Source organism: Oncorhynchus clarkii, chromosome 9, assembly GCF_045791955.1.
Source record: "Oncorhynchus clarkii lewisi isolate Uvic-CL-2024 chromosome 9, UVic_Ocla_1.0, whole genome shotgun sequence".
NCBI lineage: Eukaryota > Metazoa > Chordata > Actinopteri > Salmoniformes > Salmonidae > Oncorhynchus > Oncorhynchus clarkii.
Genome location: NC_092155.1, coordinates 78,354,315 through 78,370,467, shown reverse-complemented (window position 1 = coordinate 78,370,467; position 16,153 = coordinate 78,354,315). Strand labels below are relative to the sequence as shown.

General features: G+C 40.4%; 1 protein-coding gene across 4 annotated transcripts in view; it reads left to right on the top strand.

The window, feature by feature from the left end:
- Window positions 1–16,153, top strand: part of LOC139416963 (host cell factor C1b) — an 83,878-nt gene that overhangs the window by 62,629 nt on the left and 5,096 nt on the right. For all 4 annotated transcript variants that reach the window (XM_071166179.1, XM_071166177.1, XM_071166178.1 and 1 more), the window contains 3 exons: window positions 7,720–8,214; window positions 10,906–11,043; window positions 14,988–15,173. In XM_071166179.1, the coding sequence (XP_071022280.1) occupies window positions 7,720–8,214; window positions 10,906–11,043; window positions 14,988–15,173 (819 nt within the window). The remainder of the gene's footprint in view (window positions 1–7,719; window positions 8,215–10,905; window positions 11,044–14,987; window positions 15,174–16,153) is intronic.

The window sequence follows — 16,153 nt, the reverse complement described above, 5'->3', positions numbered from 1 at the left end:
CTTGAACCATACGTTTTTGAAACGATTCTAGATAAGTCGACCTCTTGAACCATACGTTTTTGAAACGATTCTAGATAAGTCGACCTCTTGAACCATACGTTTTTGAAACGATTCTAGATATGTCGACCTCTTGAACCATACGTCTTAATTTGAAACGATTCTAGATATGTCGACCTCTTGAACCATACGTTTTAATTTGAAACGGCGCGATGTGATTCGATACACTAAAGTTTGTTGCATAAACACATTAATTTTCAATTCTAATATATATCACAGCTGTGGATGTCACCCCTCATAATGGAATGGTTCAGACCATTTGGAAGTTTGATGGACTTGAATGAGCTTCTCTTACATTACATCGTATTCTTTTAGGAGGCGCTCTCTTCTAGAGACATAATTACTGCGTTCGTCGTAAGATAGCTGGTGGGGAGGTAGAGCTGGTGGGGAGGTAGTGCTGGTGGGGAGGTAGTGCTGGTGGTGAGGTAGTGCTGGTGGGGAGGTAGTGCTGGTGGGGAGGTAGAGCTGGTGGGGAGGTAGAGCTGGTGGGGAGGTAGAGCTGGTGGGGAGGTAGAGCTGGTGGGGAGGTAGTGCTGGGGAGGGGAGGTAGTGCTGGTGGGGAGGTAGTGGGGAAGGAGAGCTGCTGAGCTAGTGGGGAAGGAGAGCTGCTGAGCTAGTGGGGTGATATGTGATCATATGACAGAGCTGAGTGACTTGGTGTATAGAGAGGAGAGGGCCTAGAACTGAACCCTGGGGAACACCAGTAATGACATTACATGGTGCAGACACAGATCGTCTCCACGTCACCTGGTAGGAGAGACCTGCCAGGTGTGATGTAATCCAGGAGTGTGCAGAGCCTGAGGCGCCCAAACCTCTTCAACCATGCAGGGAAGGGTAGCAAACGTCATTTGCTTTCTTCGTTGTGAAATGATCAACTTTACCCTGTATATCTTAAATACATTTTTTTTTTAAATACCATTTTAATTACTGATTTGCTTCAAGCAAAACTACCACAACTATTGCTGTTGGTAAAGGTAATATAAACTCAGCAGTGATTTTGAGGTTGTTCAGCTAAATGAATTAAAATGCCTTGATTTGTTGAATGGAAACTGAGGCGTTTGGGCTGCATGGCCTTCGTCAGGGAGTACAAAGATATGATCATACAATGTCCTCTTTTTTTTATTTAAAAAAAAAAAAAATTAGCAGCTTTTTCCAATCAACCTCGGAATTGAAGAGGCAGTGGTTACAGCATTCATTGGACAACACTTGGTCAGCGATACTATGCACATTAACAAGTGAAATAGTGTAGATATGTTTTCAAAATTCAACTCGATGCTAGAAGCATCAGAACCACTAGAAAGGTAGTTGTAACCTTTTTTGAATAGCATCATGTCCACTAGATGACAGCGACGGGACCTCTCACGACCCCACAGGAAAGGAGAGAAATGTAAATGTTCATTTAAACCAGGGTACTTAGTGGCCTGTAGTTTGTAAATCCATATCTCCATTTAAACCAGGGTATTTAGTGGCCTATAGTTTGTAAATCCATATCTCCATTTAAACCAGGGTATTTAGTGGCCTGTAGATTGTAAATCCATATCTTCATTTAAACCAGGGTACGTAGTGGCCTGTAGATTGTAAATCCATATCTCCATTTAACCTGTTGGATCTCTGGGGGCGCTATTTCATTTTTGGATAAAAAACGTTCCCGTTTTAAGCGCGATATTTTGTCACGAAAAGATGCTCGACTATGCATATTCTTGACCGTTTTGGAAAGAAAACACTCTGAAGTTTCAGAATCTGCAAAGATTTTGTCTGTAAGTGCCCCAGAACTCATTCTACAGGCGAAACCAAGATGATGCATCACCCAGGAATTAGCAGAATTTCTGAAGCTCTGTTTTCCATTGTCTCCTTATATGGCTGTGATTGCGCAAGGAATGAGCCTACACTTTCTGTCGTTCGCCCAAGGTCTTAGCAGCATTGTGACGTATTTGTAGGCATATCATTGGAAGATTGACCATAAGAGACTACATTTTCCAAGTGTCCGCCTGGTGTCCTGCGTCGAATTCGGTGCGCAATTGCCAGCTGCTTCCACTTTACCATTTGATTCAGGGGAGAAAGCATGTGTCCAAGAACGATGTATCAATGAAGAGATATGTGAAAAACACCTTGATGATTGATTCTAAACAGCGTTTGCCATGTTTTCAGTCGATATTATGGAGTTAATTTGGAAAAAAGTTCGCGTTTTGAGGACTGAATTTTCGGGTTTTTTTTGGTAGCCAAATGTGATGTATAAAACGGAGCTATTTCTAATACACAAAGAATCTTTTTGGAAAAACTGAGCATCTGCTATCCAACTGAGAGTATCCTCATTGAAAACATCAGAAGTTCTTCAAAGGTAAATGATTTTATTTGAAGGCTTTTATGTTTTTGTTGAAATGTTGCGTGCTGGATGCTAACGCTATGCTAACGCTAAATCCTTTGTTTGCTAGCTACTGTTACACAAATTATTGTTTTCCTATGGTTGAGAAGCATATTTTGAAAATCTGAGATGACAGTTTTGTTTACAAAAGGCTAAGCTTGCGAGATGGCATATTTATTTCATTTCATTTGCGATTTTCATGAATAGTTAACGTTGCGTTATGGTAATGAGCTTGAGTCTGTATTCCTGATACCGGATCCGGTATGGGGAGTTCCAAGAGGTTAAACCAGGGTATTTAGTGGCCTATAGTTTGTAAATCCATATCTCCATTTAAACCAGGGTATTTAGTGGCCTGTAGATTGTAAATCCATATCTTCATTTAAACCAGGGTACGTAGTGGCCTGTAGTTTGTAAATCCATATCTTCATTTAAACCAGGGTATTTAGTGGCCTGTAGTTTGTAAATCCAGATCTTCATTTAAACCAGGGTACTTAGTGGCCTGTAGTTTGTAAATCCATATCTTCATTTAAACCAGGGTATTTAGTGGCCTGTAGTTTGTAAATCCATATCTTCATTTAAACCAGGGTATTTAGTGGCCTGTAGTTTGTAAATCCATATCTCCATTTAAACCAGGGTATTTAGTGGCCTGTAGTTTGTAAATCCATATCTTCATTTAAACCAGGGTATTTAGTGGTCTGTAGATTGTAAATCCATATCTTCATTTAAACCAGGGTACTTAGTGGCCTGTAGATTGTAAATCCATATCTCCATTTAAACCAGGGTACTTAGTGGCCTGTAGATTGTAAATCCATATCTCCATTTAAACCAGGGTATTTAGTGGCCTGTAGTTTGTAAATCCATATCTTCATTTAACCTGTTGCGACGACCAAACCCGGATCCGGGATTCTATTTATAGACCTAAGCTCATTACCATAACGCAACGTTAACTATTCATGAAAATCGCAAATGAAATGAAATAAATATGCTAGCTCTCAAGCTTAGCCTTTTGTTAACAACACTGTCATCTCAGATTTTCAAAATATGCTTTTCAACCATAGGAAAACAATCATTTGTGTAACAGTAGCTAGCTAGCGTAGCATTTAGCGTTAGCATTAGCGTTAGCATTAGCGTTAGCATTTAGCAGGCAACTATCACAAAAACAAGTAAAGCCTTCAAATAAAATAACTTACCTTTGAAGAACTTCTGATGTTTTCAATGAGGAGACTCTCAGTTAGATAGCAGATGCTCCGTTTTTCCAAAAAGATTCTTTGTGTATTAGAAATAGCTCCGTTTTGTACATCACATTTGGCTACCAAAAAAAAAAAAAAAAAAAAAAAAAAAAAAACGAAAATTCAGCCCTCAAAACGCGAACTTTTTTCCAAATTAACTCCATAATATCGACTGAAACATGGCAAACGTGGTTTAGAATCAATCCTCAAGGTGTTTTTCCACATATCTCTTCAATGATATATCCTTCGTGGAAGCCTGGTTTCTCCTTGCTCTCAAATGGAAAAATAATTGCACCTGGCTTTACGCTCCAATTTCGACGCAGGGACACCAGGCGGACACTTGGAAAATGTAGTCTCTTATGGTCAATCTTCCAATGATATGCCTACAAATACGTCACAATGCTGCTAACACTTTGGGGGAACGACAGAAAGTGTAGGCTCATTCCTTGCGCAATCACAGCCATATAAGGAGACAATGGAAAACAGAGCTTCAGAAATTCTGATCATTTCCTGGTTGATGCATCATCTTGGTTTTGCCTGTAGAATGAGTTCTGGGGCACTTACAGACAATATCTTTGCAGATTCTGAAACTTCAGAGTGTTTTCTTTCAAAAACTGTCAAGAATATGCATAGTCGAGCATCTTTTCGTGACAAAATATCGCGCTTAAAACGGGAACGTTTTTTATCCAAAAATGAAATAGCGCCCCTAGAGATCAAAGAGGTTAAACCAGGGTATTTAGTGGCCTGTAGTTTGTAAATCCATATCTCCATTTAAACCAGGGTATTTAGTGGCCTGTAGTTTGTAAATCCATATCTTCATTTAAACCAGGGTACTTAGTGGCCTGTAGTTTGTAAATCCATATCTCCATTTAAACCAGGGTATTTAGTGGCCTATAGTTTGTAAATCCATATCTCCATTTAAACCAGGGTATTTAGTGGCCTGTAGATTGTAAATCCATATCTCCATTTAAACCAGGGTATTTAGTGGCCTATAGTTTGTAAATCCATATCTCCATTTAAACCAGGGTATTTAGTGGCCTGTAGATTGTAAATCCATATCTTCATTTAAACCAGGGTACGTAGTGGCCTGTAGTTTGTAAATCCATATCTTCATTTAAACCAGGGTATTTAGTGGCCTGTAGTTTGTAAATCCAGATCTTCATTTAAACCAGGGTACTTAGTGGCCTGTAGTTTGTAAATCCATATCTTCATTTAAACCAGGGTATTTAGTGGCCTGTAGTTTGTAAATCCATATCTTCATTTAAACCAGGGTATTTAGTGGCCTGTAGTTTGTAAATCCATATCTCCATTTAAACCAGGGTATTTAGTGGCCTGTAGTTTGTAAATCCATATCTTCATTTAAACCAGGGTATTTAGTGGTCTGTAGATTGTAAATCCATATCTTCATTTAAACCAGGGTATTTAGTGGCCTGTAGATTGTAAATCCATATCTTCATTTAAACCAGGGTATTTAGTGGCCTGTAGATTGTAAATCCATATCTTCATTTAAACCAGGGTATTTAGTGGCCTGTAGTTTGTAAATCCATATCTTCATTTAAACCAGGGTATTTAGTGGCATGTAGTTTGTAAATCCATATCTCCATTTAAACCAGGGTATTTAGTGGCCTATAGTTTGTAAATCCATATCTCCATTTAAACCAGGGTATTTAGTGGCCTGTAGATTGTAAATCCATATCTCCATTTAAACCAGGGTATTTAGTGGCCTGTAGTTTGTAAATCCATATCTTCATTTAAACCAGGGTATTTAGTGGCCTGTAGATTGTAAATCCATATCTTCATTTAAACCAGGGTATTTAGTGGCCTGTAGTTTGTAATCCTTATCTTCATTTAAACCAGGGTACTTAGTGGCCTGTAGTTTATAAATCCATATCTCCATTTAAACCAGGGTACTTAGTGGCCTGTAGTTTGTACATCCAAAAACTTTTCCTTTGGTTTAACTGTTTAAGACTCTATTTCTAATAGAGGCCGGAATATGATCAATACCCATAGCTTGTAGGGAGGCAGGGTTGCCATGGGTTATTCTTCATTGGATACCCGTATGGAGCCGATTTGTGTTCCGTTAAGCGGTCTTGACGGTGTCTCTTTGTCCATCCAATGTAGAACACCTTGCGCTGTGGCCATTCCAATCTGTCGGTGAACGAGTGGTTTTTGCACTTCATTCAATGCTTCAACTTGATTCTATTTTAGCTGAGTCAACAAAATATTGCCGTTGCTATATTTCTACAATGTTTGCCCTGGTTACATGTACAAAATGAGCCGTTTGGGTTTTATTGGTCAAGCCAAGTGTTTTGAGAGTCACCCGGAAGATAGCTGTGGACTAATTTTGTCATTTAGGGTAGGACATCTCTTAAAGGGTAGGACATCTCTTAAAGGGTAGGACATCTCTTAAAGGGTAGGACATCTCTTAAAGGGTAGGACATCTCTTAAAAGGTAGGACATCTCTTAAAGGGTAGGACTGACTGGTGGCTCAGTGAAAGACTTGGCTTAGTAGCGTATCACTTTGGATGATTCCCCCAATTATTTTTAATGATTCTTTTTTAGAATGTTTTCTGGTTCTGTGATATATTATCTAACACATTAATGTGTCGTCCCGGCTCTTATAACGGCATCTTTCAGGATCTGAGCGCTGTAACAGAGATTCTCCAATTCAGCAGATTTGACACTGTGGTCTGTTTCTTGATCGCAAATTCTGTGGACTCTTTGGAATTGGCCGTTTTGAAATGTTCTCTTTTAGACTTTTTTGGGGGGGGGTGAAAGCTGTCTTGCCCTCAGGATGGTATTCCCATCTGTAGGCTTCCTAAGGATTGATGTCATTTTTAGTGATCTCAAGGTCCCCAAAAAAATTTGTAGTTATCCTTGCTGTACTCCATAGTTAGTTTGATGTTATGGTTAATTCTGTTATGGTATTGGTGGAAAGAAACAAACGTATCTTCTCAGCCAGATCAGGCAAACATTAATATAGCGTCTCCACCACCATATAATCCTGTCAAATAACTGTTGTTTCCAAAGGATCCAAAATGAAGTCATTTTCCCATTTCCTTAAGTAGAAACCAGCGTAAGGGCTGTAGCAAGCTCCCAGTTAAGTAGAAACCAGCGTAAGGGCTGTAGCAAGCTCCCAGTTAAGTAGAAACCAGTTTAAGAAGGGCTGTAAGCAAGCTCCCAGTTAAGTAGAAACCAGCGTAAGGGCTGTAGCAAGCTCCCAGTTAAGTAGAAACCAGCGTAAGAAGGGATGTAGCAAGCTCCCAGTTAAGTAGAAACCAGCGTAAGGGCTGTAGCAAGCTCCCAGTTAAGTAGAAACCAGCGTAAGGGCTGTAGCAAGCTCCCAGTTAAGTAGAAACCAGTTTAAGAAGGGCTGTAAGCAAGCTCCCAGTTAAGTAGAAACCAGCGTAAGGGCTGTAGCAAGCTCCCAGTTAAGTAGAAACCAGCGTAAGAAGGGATGTAGCAAGCTCCCAGTTAAGTAGAAACCAGCGTAAGGGCTGTAGCAAGCTCCCAGTTAAGTAGAAACCAACTTAAGAAGGGCTGTAAGTAAGCTCCCAGTTGCATGTTTAGATTGACAGTGGAGGGAAAGGACACCGTTGTCAGAAAATGTCGGGTTTTTTTTGGATGGTAGAAAGAAAGACATTTCAGATGGAAAAAAAATATAAACCAGCGATTCGTAACGTTTTAATTGATTTTGAGACCGATGCGTGTAACGTTCGGTTTGGGGTCCCGCGGACCAATGCACTCACGTTAAACATTTGAACCGGGGACCCGATGCGTGTAACGTTTGGGTCGGTTTGGGGTCCCGTGGACCAATGCACTCACGTTAAACATTTGAACCGGGGACCCGATGCGTGTAATGTTCGGTTTGGGGTCCCGCGGACCAATGCACTCACGTTAAACATTTGAACCGGGGTCCCGATGCGTGTCGGTGAAGCGCTGCGTATTAAATCTATAAATCGATTGGTTTTTGGTGTTCTCTCTTTTTTTTCTTCTTCTGTTTAACACTTTGAACAGATATGGTTTTTTTTAAAGAAATGTGCTGTGTAAATGAAGTTTGATCTGACCCAGCCCACAGAGGGCCTGGCCCCAGCAGACAGCCTGAACGACCCGGCGTCAGAGAGTAACGGCCAGGAGCTGGCTGCTGCCGTGACCCAGGCGGTGGCCCGGCTAGCCCCAAACTGCACCATGGTGGTGACAACCCCGGCTAAGACTCAGCCCATGATGGTGGCAACCCCGGCTAAAACTCAGCCCATGATGGTGGCAACCCCGGCTAAAACTCAGCCCATGATGGTGGCAACCCCGGCTAAAACTCAGCCCATGATGGTGGCAACCCCGGCTAAAACTCAGCCCATGATGGTGGCAACCCCGGCTAAAACTCAGCCCATGATGGTGGCCACCCCGGCTAAAACTCAGCCCATGATGGTGGCCACCCCGGCTAAAACTCAGCCCATGATGGTGGCCACCCCGGCTAAAACTCAGCCCATGATGGTGGCCAGTCCGGCTAAGATGCAGGCAGCTGCGACCCTGGCTGAGGTGGCTAACGGCATAGAGTCTGCTGCAGGGGTGAGTGGACTGAACCTTGTCTGAAATTTTGTCATCTGTTGATTGATTGTTAGATGTCTCGGATTTATGTTCACCTCTTGATACTGAAAAATGATTAGTTTTCTTGAGATTTACTGTCTAAATATAATATTTTGTCAAAAAATATAATATTTTTGACCCTATTTCCAGAGATAAATGTTAAAGGATGTTTATTACATTGTCTTCTAATCCTCCAGATTATTACCTTGTCTTCTAATCCTCCAGATTATTACCTTGTCTTCTAATACTCCAGATTATTACCTTGTCTTCTAGTACTCCAGATTATTACCTTGTCTTCTAATACTCCAGATTATTACCTTCTAGTACTCCAGATTATTACCTTGTCTTCTAATACTCCAGATTATTACCTTGTCTTCTAATACTCCAGATTATTACCTTGTCTTCTAATACTCCAGATTATTACCTTGTCTTCTAATACTCCAGATTATTACCTTGTCTTCTAATCCTCCAGATTATTACCTTCTAGTACTCCAGATTATTACCTTTTAGTACTCCAGATTATTACCTTTTAGTACTCCAGATTATTACCTTCTAGTACTCCAGATTATTACCTTCTAGTACTCCAGATTATTACCTTCTAGTCCTCCAGATTATTACCTTCTAGTACTCCAGATTATTACCTTCTAGTACTCCAGATTATTACCTTCTAGTACTCCAGATTATTACCTTCTAGTACTCCAGATTATTACCTTCTAGTACTCCAGATTATTACCTTCTAGTACTCCAGATTATTACCTTCTAGTACTCCAGATTATTACCTTCTAGTACTCCAGATTATTACCTTCTAGTACTCCAGATTATTACCTTCTAGTACTCCAGATTATTACCATGTCTTCTAATACTCCAAATTATTACCTTCTAGTACTCCAGATTATTACATTGTCTTCTAATACTCCAGATTATTACCTTGTCTTCTAATACTCCAGATTATTACCTTGTCTTCTAATACTCCAGATTATTACCTTGTCTTCTAATACTCCAGATTATTACCTTCTAGTACTCCAGATTATTACCTTGTCTTCTAATACTCCAGATTATTACCTTGTCTTCTAATACTCCAGATTATTACCTTGTCTTCTAATACTCCAGATTATTACCTTGTCTTCTAATACTCCAGATTATTACCTTCTAGTACTCCAGATTATTACCTTCTAGTACTCCAGATTATTACCATGTCTTCTAATACTCCAGATTATTACCTTCTAGTACTCCAGATTATTACCTTGTCTTCTAATCCTCCAGATTATTACCTTGTCTTCTAATCCTCCAGATTATTACCTTGTCTTCTAATACTCCAGATTATTACCTTGTCTTCTAGTACTCAGATTATTACCTTCTAGTTACTCCAGATTATTACCTTGTCTTCTAATCCTCCAGATTATTACCTTGTCTTCTAATCCTCCAGATTATTACCTTGTCTTCTAATACTCCAGATTATTACCTTGTCTTCTAGTACTCAGATTATTACCTTCTAGTTACTCCAGATTATTACCTTGTCTTCTAATCCTCCAGATTATTACCTTGTCTTCTAATACTCCAGATTATTACCTTCAAGTACTCCAGATTATTACCTTGTCTTCTAATCCTCCAGATTATTACCTTGTCTTCTAATACTCCAGATTATTACCTTGTCTTCTAGTACTCCAGATTATTACCTTCTAGTACTCCAGATTATTACCTTGTCTTCTAATACTCCAATTTATTACCTTGTCTTCTAGTACTCCAGATTATTACCTTGTCTTCTAGTATTCCAGATTATTACCTTGTCTTCTAATACTCCAGATTATTACCTTCTAGTACTCCAGATTATTACCTTTTAGTACTCCAGATTATTACCTTCTAGTACTCCAGATTATTACCTTGTCTTCTAATCCTCCAGATTATTACCTTGTCTTCTAATACTCCAGATTATTACCTTGTCTTCTAGTACTCCAGATTATTACCTTCTAGTACTCCAGATTATTACCATGTCTTCTAATACTCCAGATTATTACCTTCTAGTACTCCAGATTATTACCTTCTAGTACTCCAGATTATTACCTTCTAGTACTCCAGATTATTACCTTCTAGTACTCCAGATTAATCCTCCAGATTATTACCTTGTCTTCTAATACTCCCGATTATTACCTTGTCTTCTAGTGCTCCAGATTATTACCTTCTAGTACTCCAGATTATTACCTTCTAGTACTCCAGATTATTACCTTCTAGTACTCCAGATTATTACCATCCTAGATTATTACCTTCTAATACTCCAGATTATTACCTTCTAGTACTCCAGATTATTACCTTCTAGTACTCCAGATTATTACCTTCTAGTACTCCAGATTATTACCTTCTAGTACTCCAGATTATTACCTTCTAGTACTCCAGATTATTACCTTCTAGTACTCCAGATTATTACCTTCTAGTACTCCAGATTATTACCTTGTCTTCGAATACTCCAGATTATTACCTTGTCTTCTAATACTCCAGATTATTACCTTTTAGTACTCCAGATTATTACCTTTTAGTACTCCAGATTATTACCTTCTAGTACTCCAGATTATTACCTTCTAGTACTCCAGATTATTACCTTCTAGTACTCCAGATTATTACCATCTAGTACTCCAGATTATTACCATGTCTTCTAATACTCCCATATTGTTTATTTAGAGACAAGGAGCTCCTCCTGCGGTGGCCAAAGCCCCGGTGAAGAAAGACAACCAGTGGTTTGATGTTGGCATCGTCAAGGTGACCAACACCGTGGTCACACACTACTACTTGCCCGCTGACGACCAAGCCACTGTCGATGTAAGACACTCCCACACCACGCACGCACGCACACACACCACACACACTACCCGCTGACGACCAAGCCACTGTTGTGGTAAGACACTCCACACACACTACACGCTGATGACCAGGCCTTTGTCGATGTAAGATTCTATAAATGCCTCAGCATGCTTCAGTTCGGCTGGTGCCTGTGCTCACATAATCCCTTAAAAGGACCTTGGCTTGAATTATAATAATTTTTTAAAGCGCTGATAGTACTTTTTGTCCATTTTGAGATGCCCGTAGCCTGTTTACACTTCCTCAAAATAAGTCAGAATTAATCTAAGATAACTCATGTCATTCATTTTGATGTTTTTGCAGAGGAGATCTTTGTCGTGATTTTACGTCTTAAGATATTTAGTGCAGTATTTCTCAATGACAGAAATTTGCATGAACGAGTCGTCTCTGGTTGAGTGACAACGACTTTATTGAAGAATCCCTACTGTGGACCAATCACTGACACTGTGGACCAATCACTGACACTGTGGACCAATCACTGACACTGTGAACCAGTCACTGACACTGTTGACCAATCACTGACAAATGGGGCATGGACTTCGGCTCCGAACTTCGGCTTGTCACTCAGAAACATATTTGTGTGCCCAAACAGTCGGGAGAAAAGAAAAATAAAAAAACTCTCCGAAGTCCAAAACAAACTTGACAAAATGTTGTCATAATATATGCAGTAACTCTTCCAAAGGGTTTCTGCTGGGAAATAGACGGCCTTAACAAGGCTGCTGTTCTGAAGTCACTATAATGCCACCATGGAATCTATGATAATTACATTGGGTTTATATAGCGCTTTTCTAGGGCTCTTTCACATGCTCACTCATCCTCTCCTTCTCAAAACACTTCTGACCTTCTCGTCCAATATTTTGAGGAGGCGAGAAAGAGAGGACGCGTAGAATCCATTGCGTTTGGTTTATTTTGTGCTTTTCGAATATATATATATATATATATATATATATACATACACACACACACACACACAAAACTTAGCAGACATATTTTATCCTCAGTCATTTACAGTACATTAAGTGCATACATTTTTAATATAGGGGTGTGGTCCCTACTGGGGAAAAAAGGAAGTATTTGCCCCAGCGAGGCTTTACAATGAGTTGAAGATGGAAGTAAATGAAATGCATAGGTTAAGATGAAAAAAGATTTACTAGACGGTGCTGACGGACATAGACAATATATCCAGGGAGACATGATACATTGATGTCTCTCTGGAAGGAGATCCTCGCCCTGAGCTCATCTACTTTATTGTCCAGGAACGTTAGTGAGTAATATACTCTGAGGTGCACGCCACCTTCTTCCTCTTCTCCTGCGTTTAGGATGAATAGAGCTTGCCTCAGATTTACTAGAGGGTGCTGACGGACATGGTCGCTCTGTTTCTAGCCCCTAGACAACTTTACAGTTATTTTATTTACTGTATTACCTACAACATTAAAATAACTTTCGGACATTAGATTGGCGGTCATTCACCAGAAATTCAAGCCTGAACTCCACCATCTGAGCTCGGGTCCTTTGTTTGAAATTTCTACAGTAGCTTTATTCATCCCGGGGGAAGAAGGTGGCAGGCACACCATCCACCACTTCAGACTATATTAAATATACTACTATTTAATATACTATATATAAAGTAGATGAGCTCAGGGCGAGGATCTCCTTCCAGAGAGACATCAATGTATCATGTCTCTCTGGATATGTTGTCCAGTCATTCAGTGGGGTTCTCCGTCCATTGTGAGGACGGATAGAAAGAACTCTCAAGAGACGAGGAAAGGAGGAAGGGTTTGCTTTATGATTAGCACAATCACATCATGAGTTGTTAAAGTACAAGTCCTTTTGTTCTCCCTATCAAATACCCGACCGTGTCGGAAGTGTGTTCCCTCAGACCACTACTACCACAATACATTAAGTGTTACCTCAGACCACTACTACCACAATACATTAAGTGTGCTCCCTCAGACCACTACTACCACAATACATTAAGTGTTACCTCAGACCACTACTACCACAATACATTAAGTGTTACCTCAGACCACTACTACCACAATACATTAAGTGTGTTACCTGAGACCACTACTCTACTACCACATATCTACAATACATTAAGTGTTACCTCAGACCACTACTACCACAATACATTAAGTGTTACCTCAGACCACTACTACCACAATACATTAAGACCACTACTACCACAATACATTAAGTGTTACCACTACTACCACAATACATTAAGTGTTACCTCAGACCACTACAGACCACTACTACCACTACTACCACAATACATTAAGTGTTACCTCAGACCACTACTACCACAATACATTAAGTGTTACCTCAGACCACTACTACCACAATACATTAAGTGTTACCTCAGACCACTACTACCACAATACATTAAGTGTTACCTCAGACCACTACTACCACAATACATACTACCACTACTACCACAATCTACCACAATACAATACATTAAGTGTTACCTCAGACCACTACTACCACAATACATTAAGTGTTACCTCAGACCACTACTACCACAATACATTAAGTGTTACCTCAGACCACTACTACCACAATACATTAAGTGTTACCTCAGACCACTACAGACCACTACTACCACAATACATTAAGTGTTACCTCAGACCACTACTACCACAATACATTAAGTGTTACCTCAGACCACTACTACCACACATTATACATTAAGTGTTACCTCAGACCACTACTACCACAATACATTAAGTGTTACCTCAGACCACTACTACCACAATACATTAAGTGTTACCTCAGACCACTACTACCACAATACATTAAGTGTTACCTCAGACCACTACTACCACAATACATTAAGTGTTACCTCAGACCACTACTACCACAATACATTAAGTGTTACCTCAGACCACTACTACCACAATACATTAAGTGTTACCTCAGACCACTACTACCACAATACATTAAGTGTTACCTCAGACCACTACTACCACAATACATTAAGTACTACAATACACCACAATACATTAAGTGTTACCTCAGACCACTACTACCACAATACATTAAGTGTTACCTCAGACCACTACTACCACAATACATTAAGTGTTACCTCAGACCACTACTACCACAATACATTAAGTGTTACCTCAGACCACTACTACCACAATACATTAAGTGTTACCTCAGACCACTACTACCACAATACATTAAGTGTTACCTCAGACCACTACTACCACAATACATTAAGTGTTACCTCAGACCACTACTACCACAATACATTAAGTGTTACCTCAGACCACTACTACCACTACTACCACAATACATTAAGTGTTACCTCAGACCACTACTACCACAATACATTAAGTGTTACCTCAGACCACTACTACCACAATACATTAAGTGTTACCTCAGACCACTACTACCACAATACATTAAGTGTTACCTCAGACCACTACTACCACAATACATTAAGTGTTACCTCAGACCACTACTACCACAATACATTAAGTGTTACCTCAGACCACTACTACCACAATACATTAAGTGTTACCTCAGACCACTACTACCACAATACATTATACATTAAGTGTTACCTCAGACCACTACTACCACAATACATTAAGTGTTACCTCAGACCACTACTACCACTACTACCACAATACATTAAGTGTTACCTCAGACCACTACTACCACAATACATTAAGTGTTACCTCAGACCACTACTACCACATGTCTCTTCTCTTCTGTGTGTTTTTTGTACTGCTAGGTATTACTACTGCACTGTTGGAGTTAACGAAACAAGCATTTAGCTGCATCTTAGATCACATCTGCACATCTGTGTACGCTACCAATTAACTTGAATTTAATTGAATCACGTCGTGTGTGTGTGTGTGTGTGTGTGTACTGAACTTGTCTTGTTCTTGTAGGATGACTCTGGGGCGATCCCAGACTACAGTCAAATGAAGAAGGTGGATCTCCAGCCTGGGACGGCCTATAAATTCAGAGTGGCCGGGATCAACACCTGCGGTCGGGGGAACTTCTCAGAGGTCTCGGCCTTCAAGACGTGTCTACCAGGCTTCCCCGGAGCTCCCTGTGCTATCAAGATCAGCAAGGTAACACATTTGCATTTTTACACAACAAATATGAAGGCAACGTGTACCGTGTTGGTCCCGTGCTTCATGAGCTGAAATAAAAGATCCCAGAAAAAGCTTATTTCTCTCGAAATGTTGTGCACAAATTTGTTTACATCCTTGTTAGTATTTATCCTTTTGCCAAGATAATCCATCCACTTGACAGGTGTGGCATATCAAGAAGCTGATTAAACAGCACGGTCGTTACACAGGTGCACCTTGTGCTGGGAACAATAAAAGACCACTCTTAAATGTAATGTGCAGATACACATCACAACGCCACAGATGTCTCAAGTTTTAAGTTCATTTCTCTACCATAAGCCGCCTCCAACATCGTTTTAGAGAATTTGGCAGTATGTCCATCCGGCCTCACAACCGCAGACCACGTGTAACCACTGCCAGCCCAGGACCTCCACTTCCGGCTTCTTCACCTGTGGGATCGTCTTGAGACCAGCCACCCGGACAGCTGATGAAACTGGGGGTTTGCAAAACCGAAGAATTTCTGCACAAACTGTCAGAAACCGTCTCAGGGAAGCTCATCTGCGTGCTCGTACGTCCTCACCAGGGCAAATGCTCACCTTCGATGGGCACTGGCACACTGTCGAAGTCTGCTCTTCACAGATGAATCCCGGTTTCAACTGTTCCAGGAAGATGGCGTCGTGAGTGCGAGCGGTTTGTTGATGTAAATGCTGTGAACAGAGTTCCCCATGGTGGGCTTATGGTATGGGCGGGCATAAGCTACAGACAATGAACACAATTGTATTATTTTCAATGGCAACTTGAATGCACAGTGATACCGTGACGAGATCCTGAGGTCCATTTTCGTGCCATTCATCTGCCGCCATCACCTCATGTTTCAGCATGATAATGCACGGCCCCAATGTTGCAAGGATCTGTACACAATTCCTGGAAGCTGAAAATGTCCCAGTTCTTCCATGACCTCCATACTCACCAGACATGTT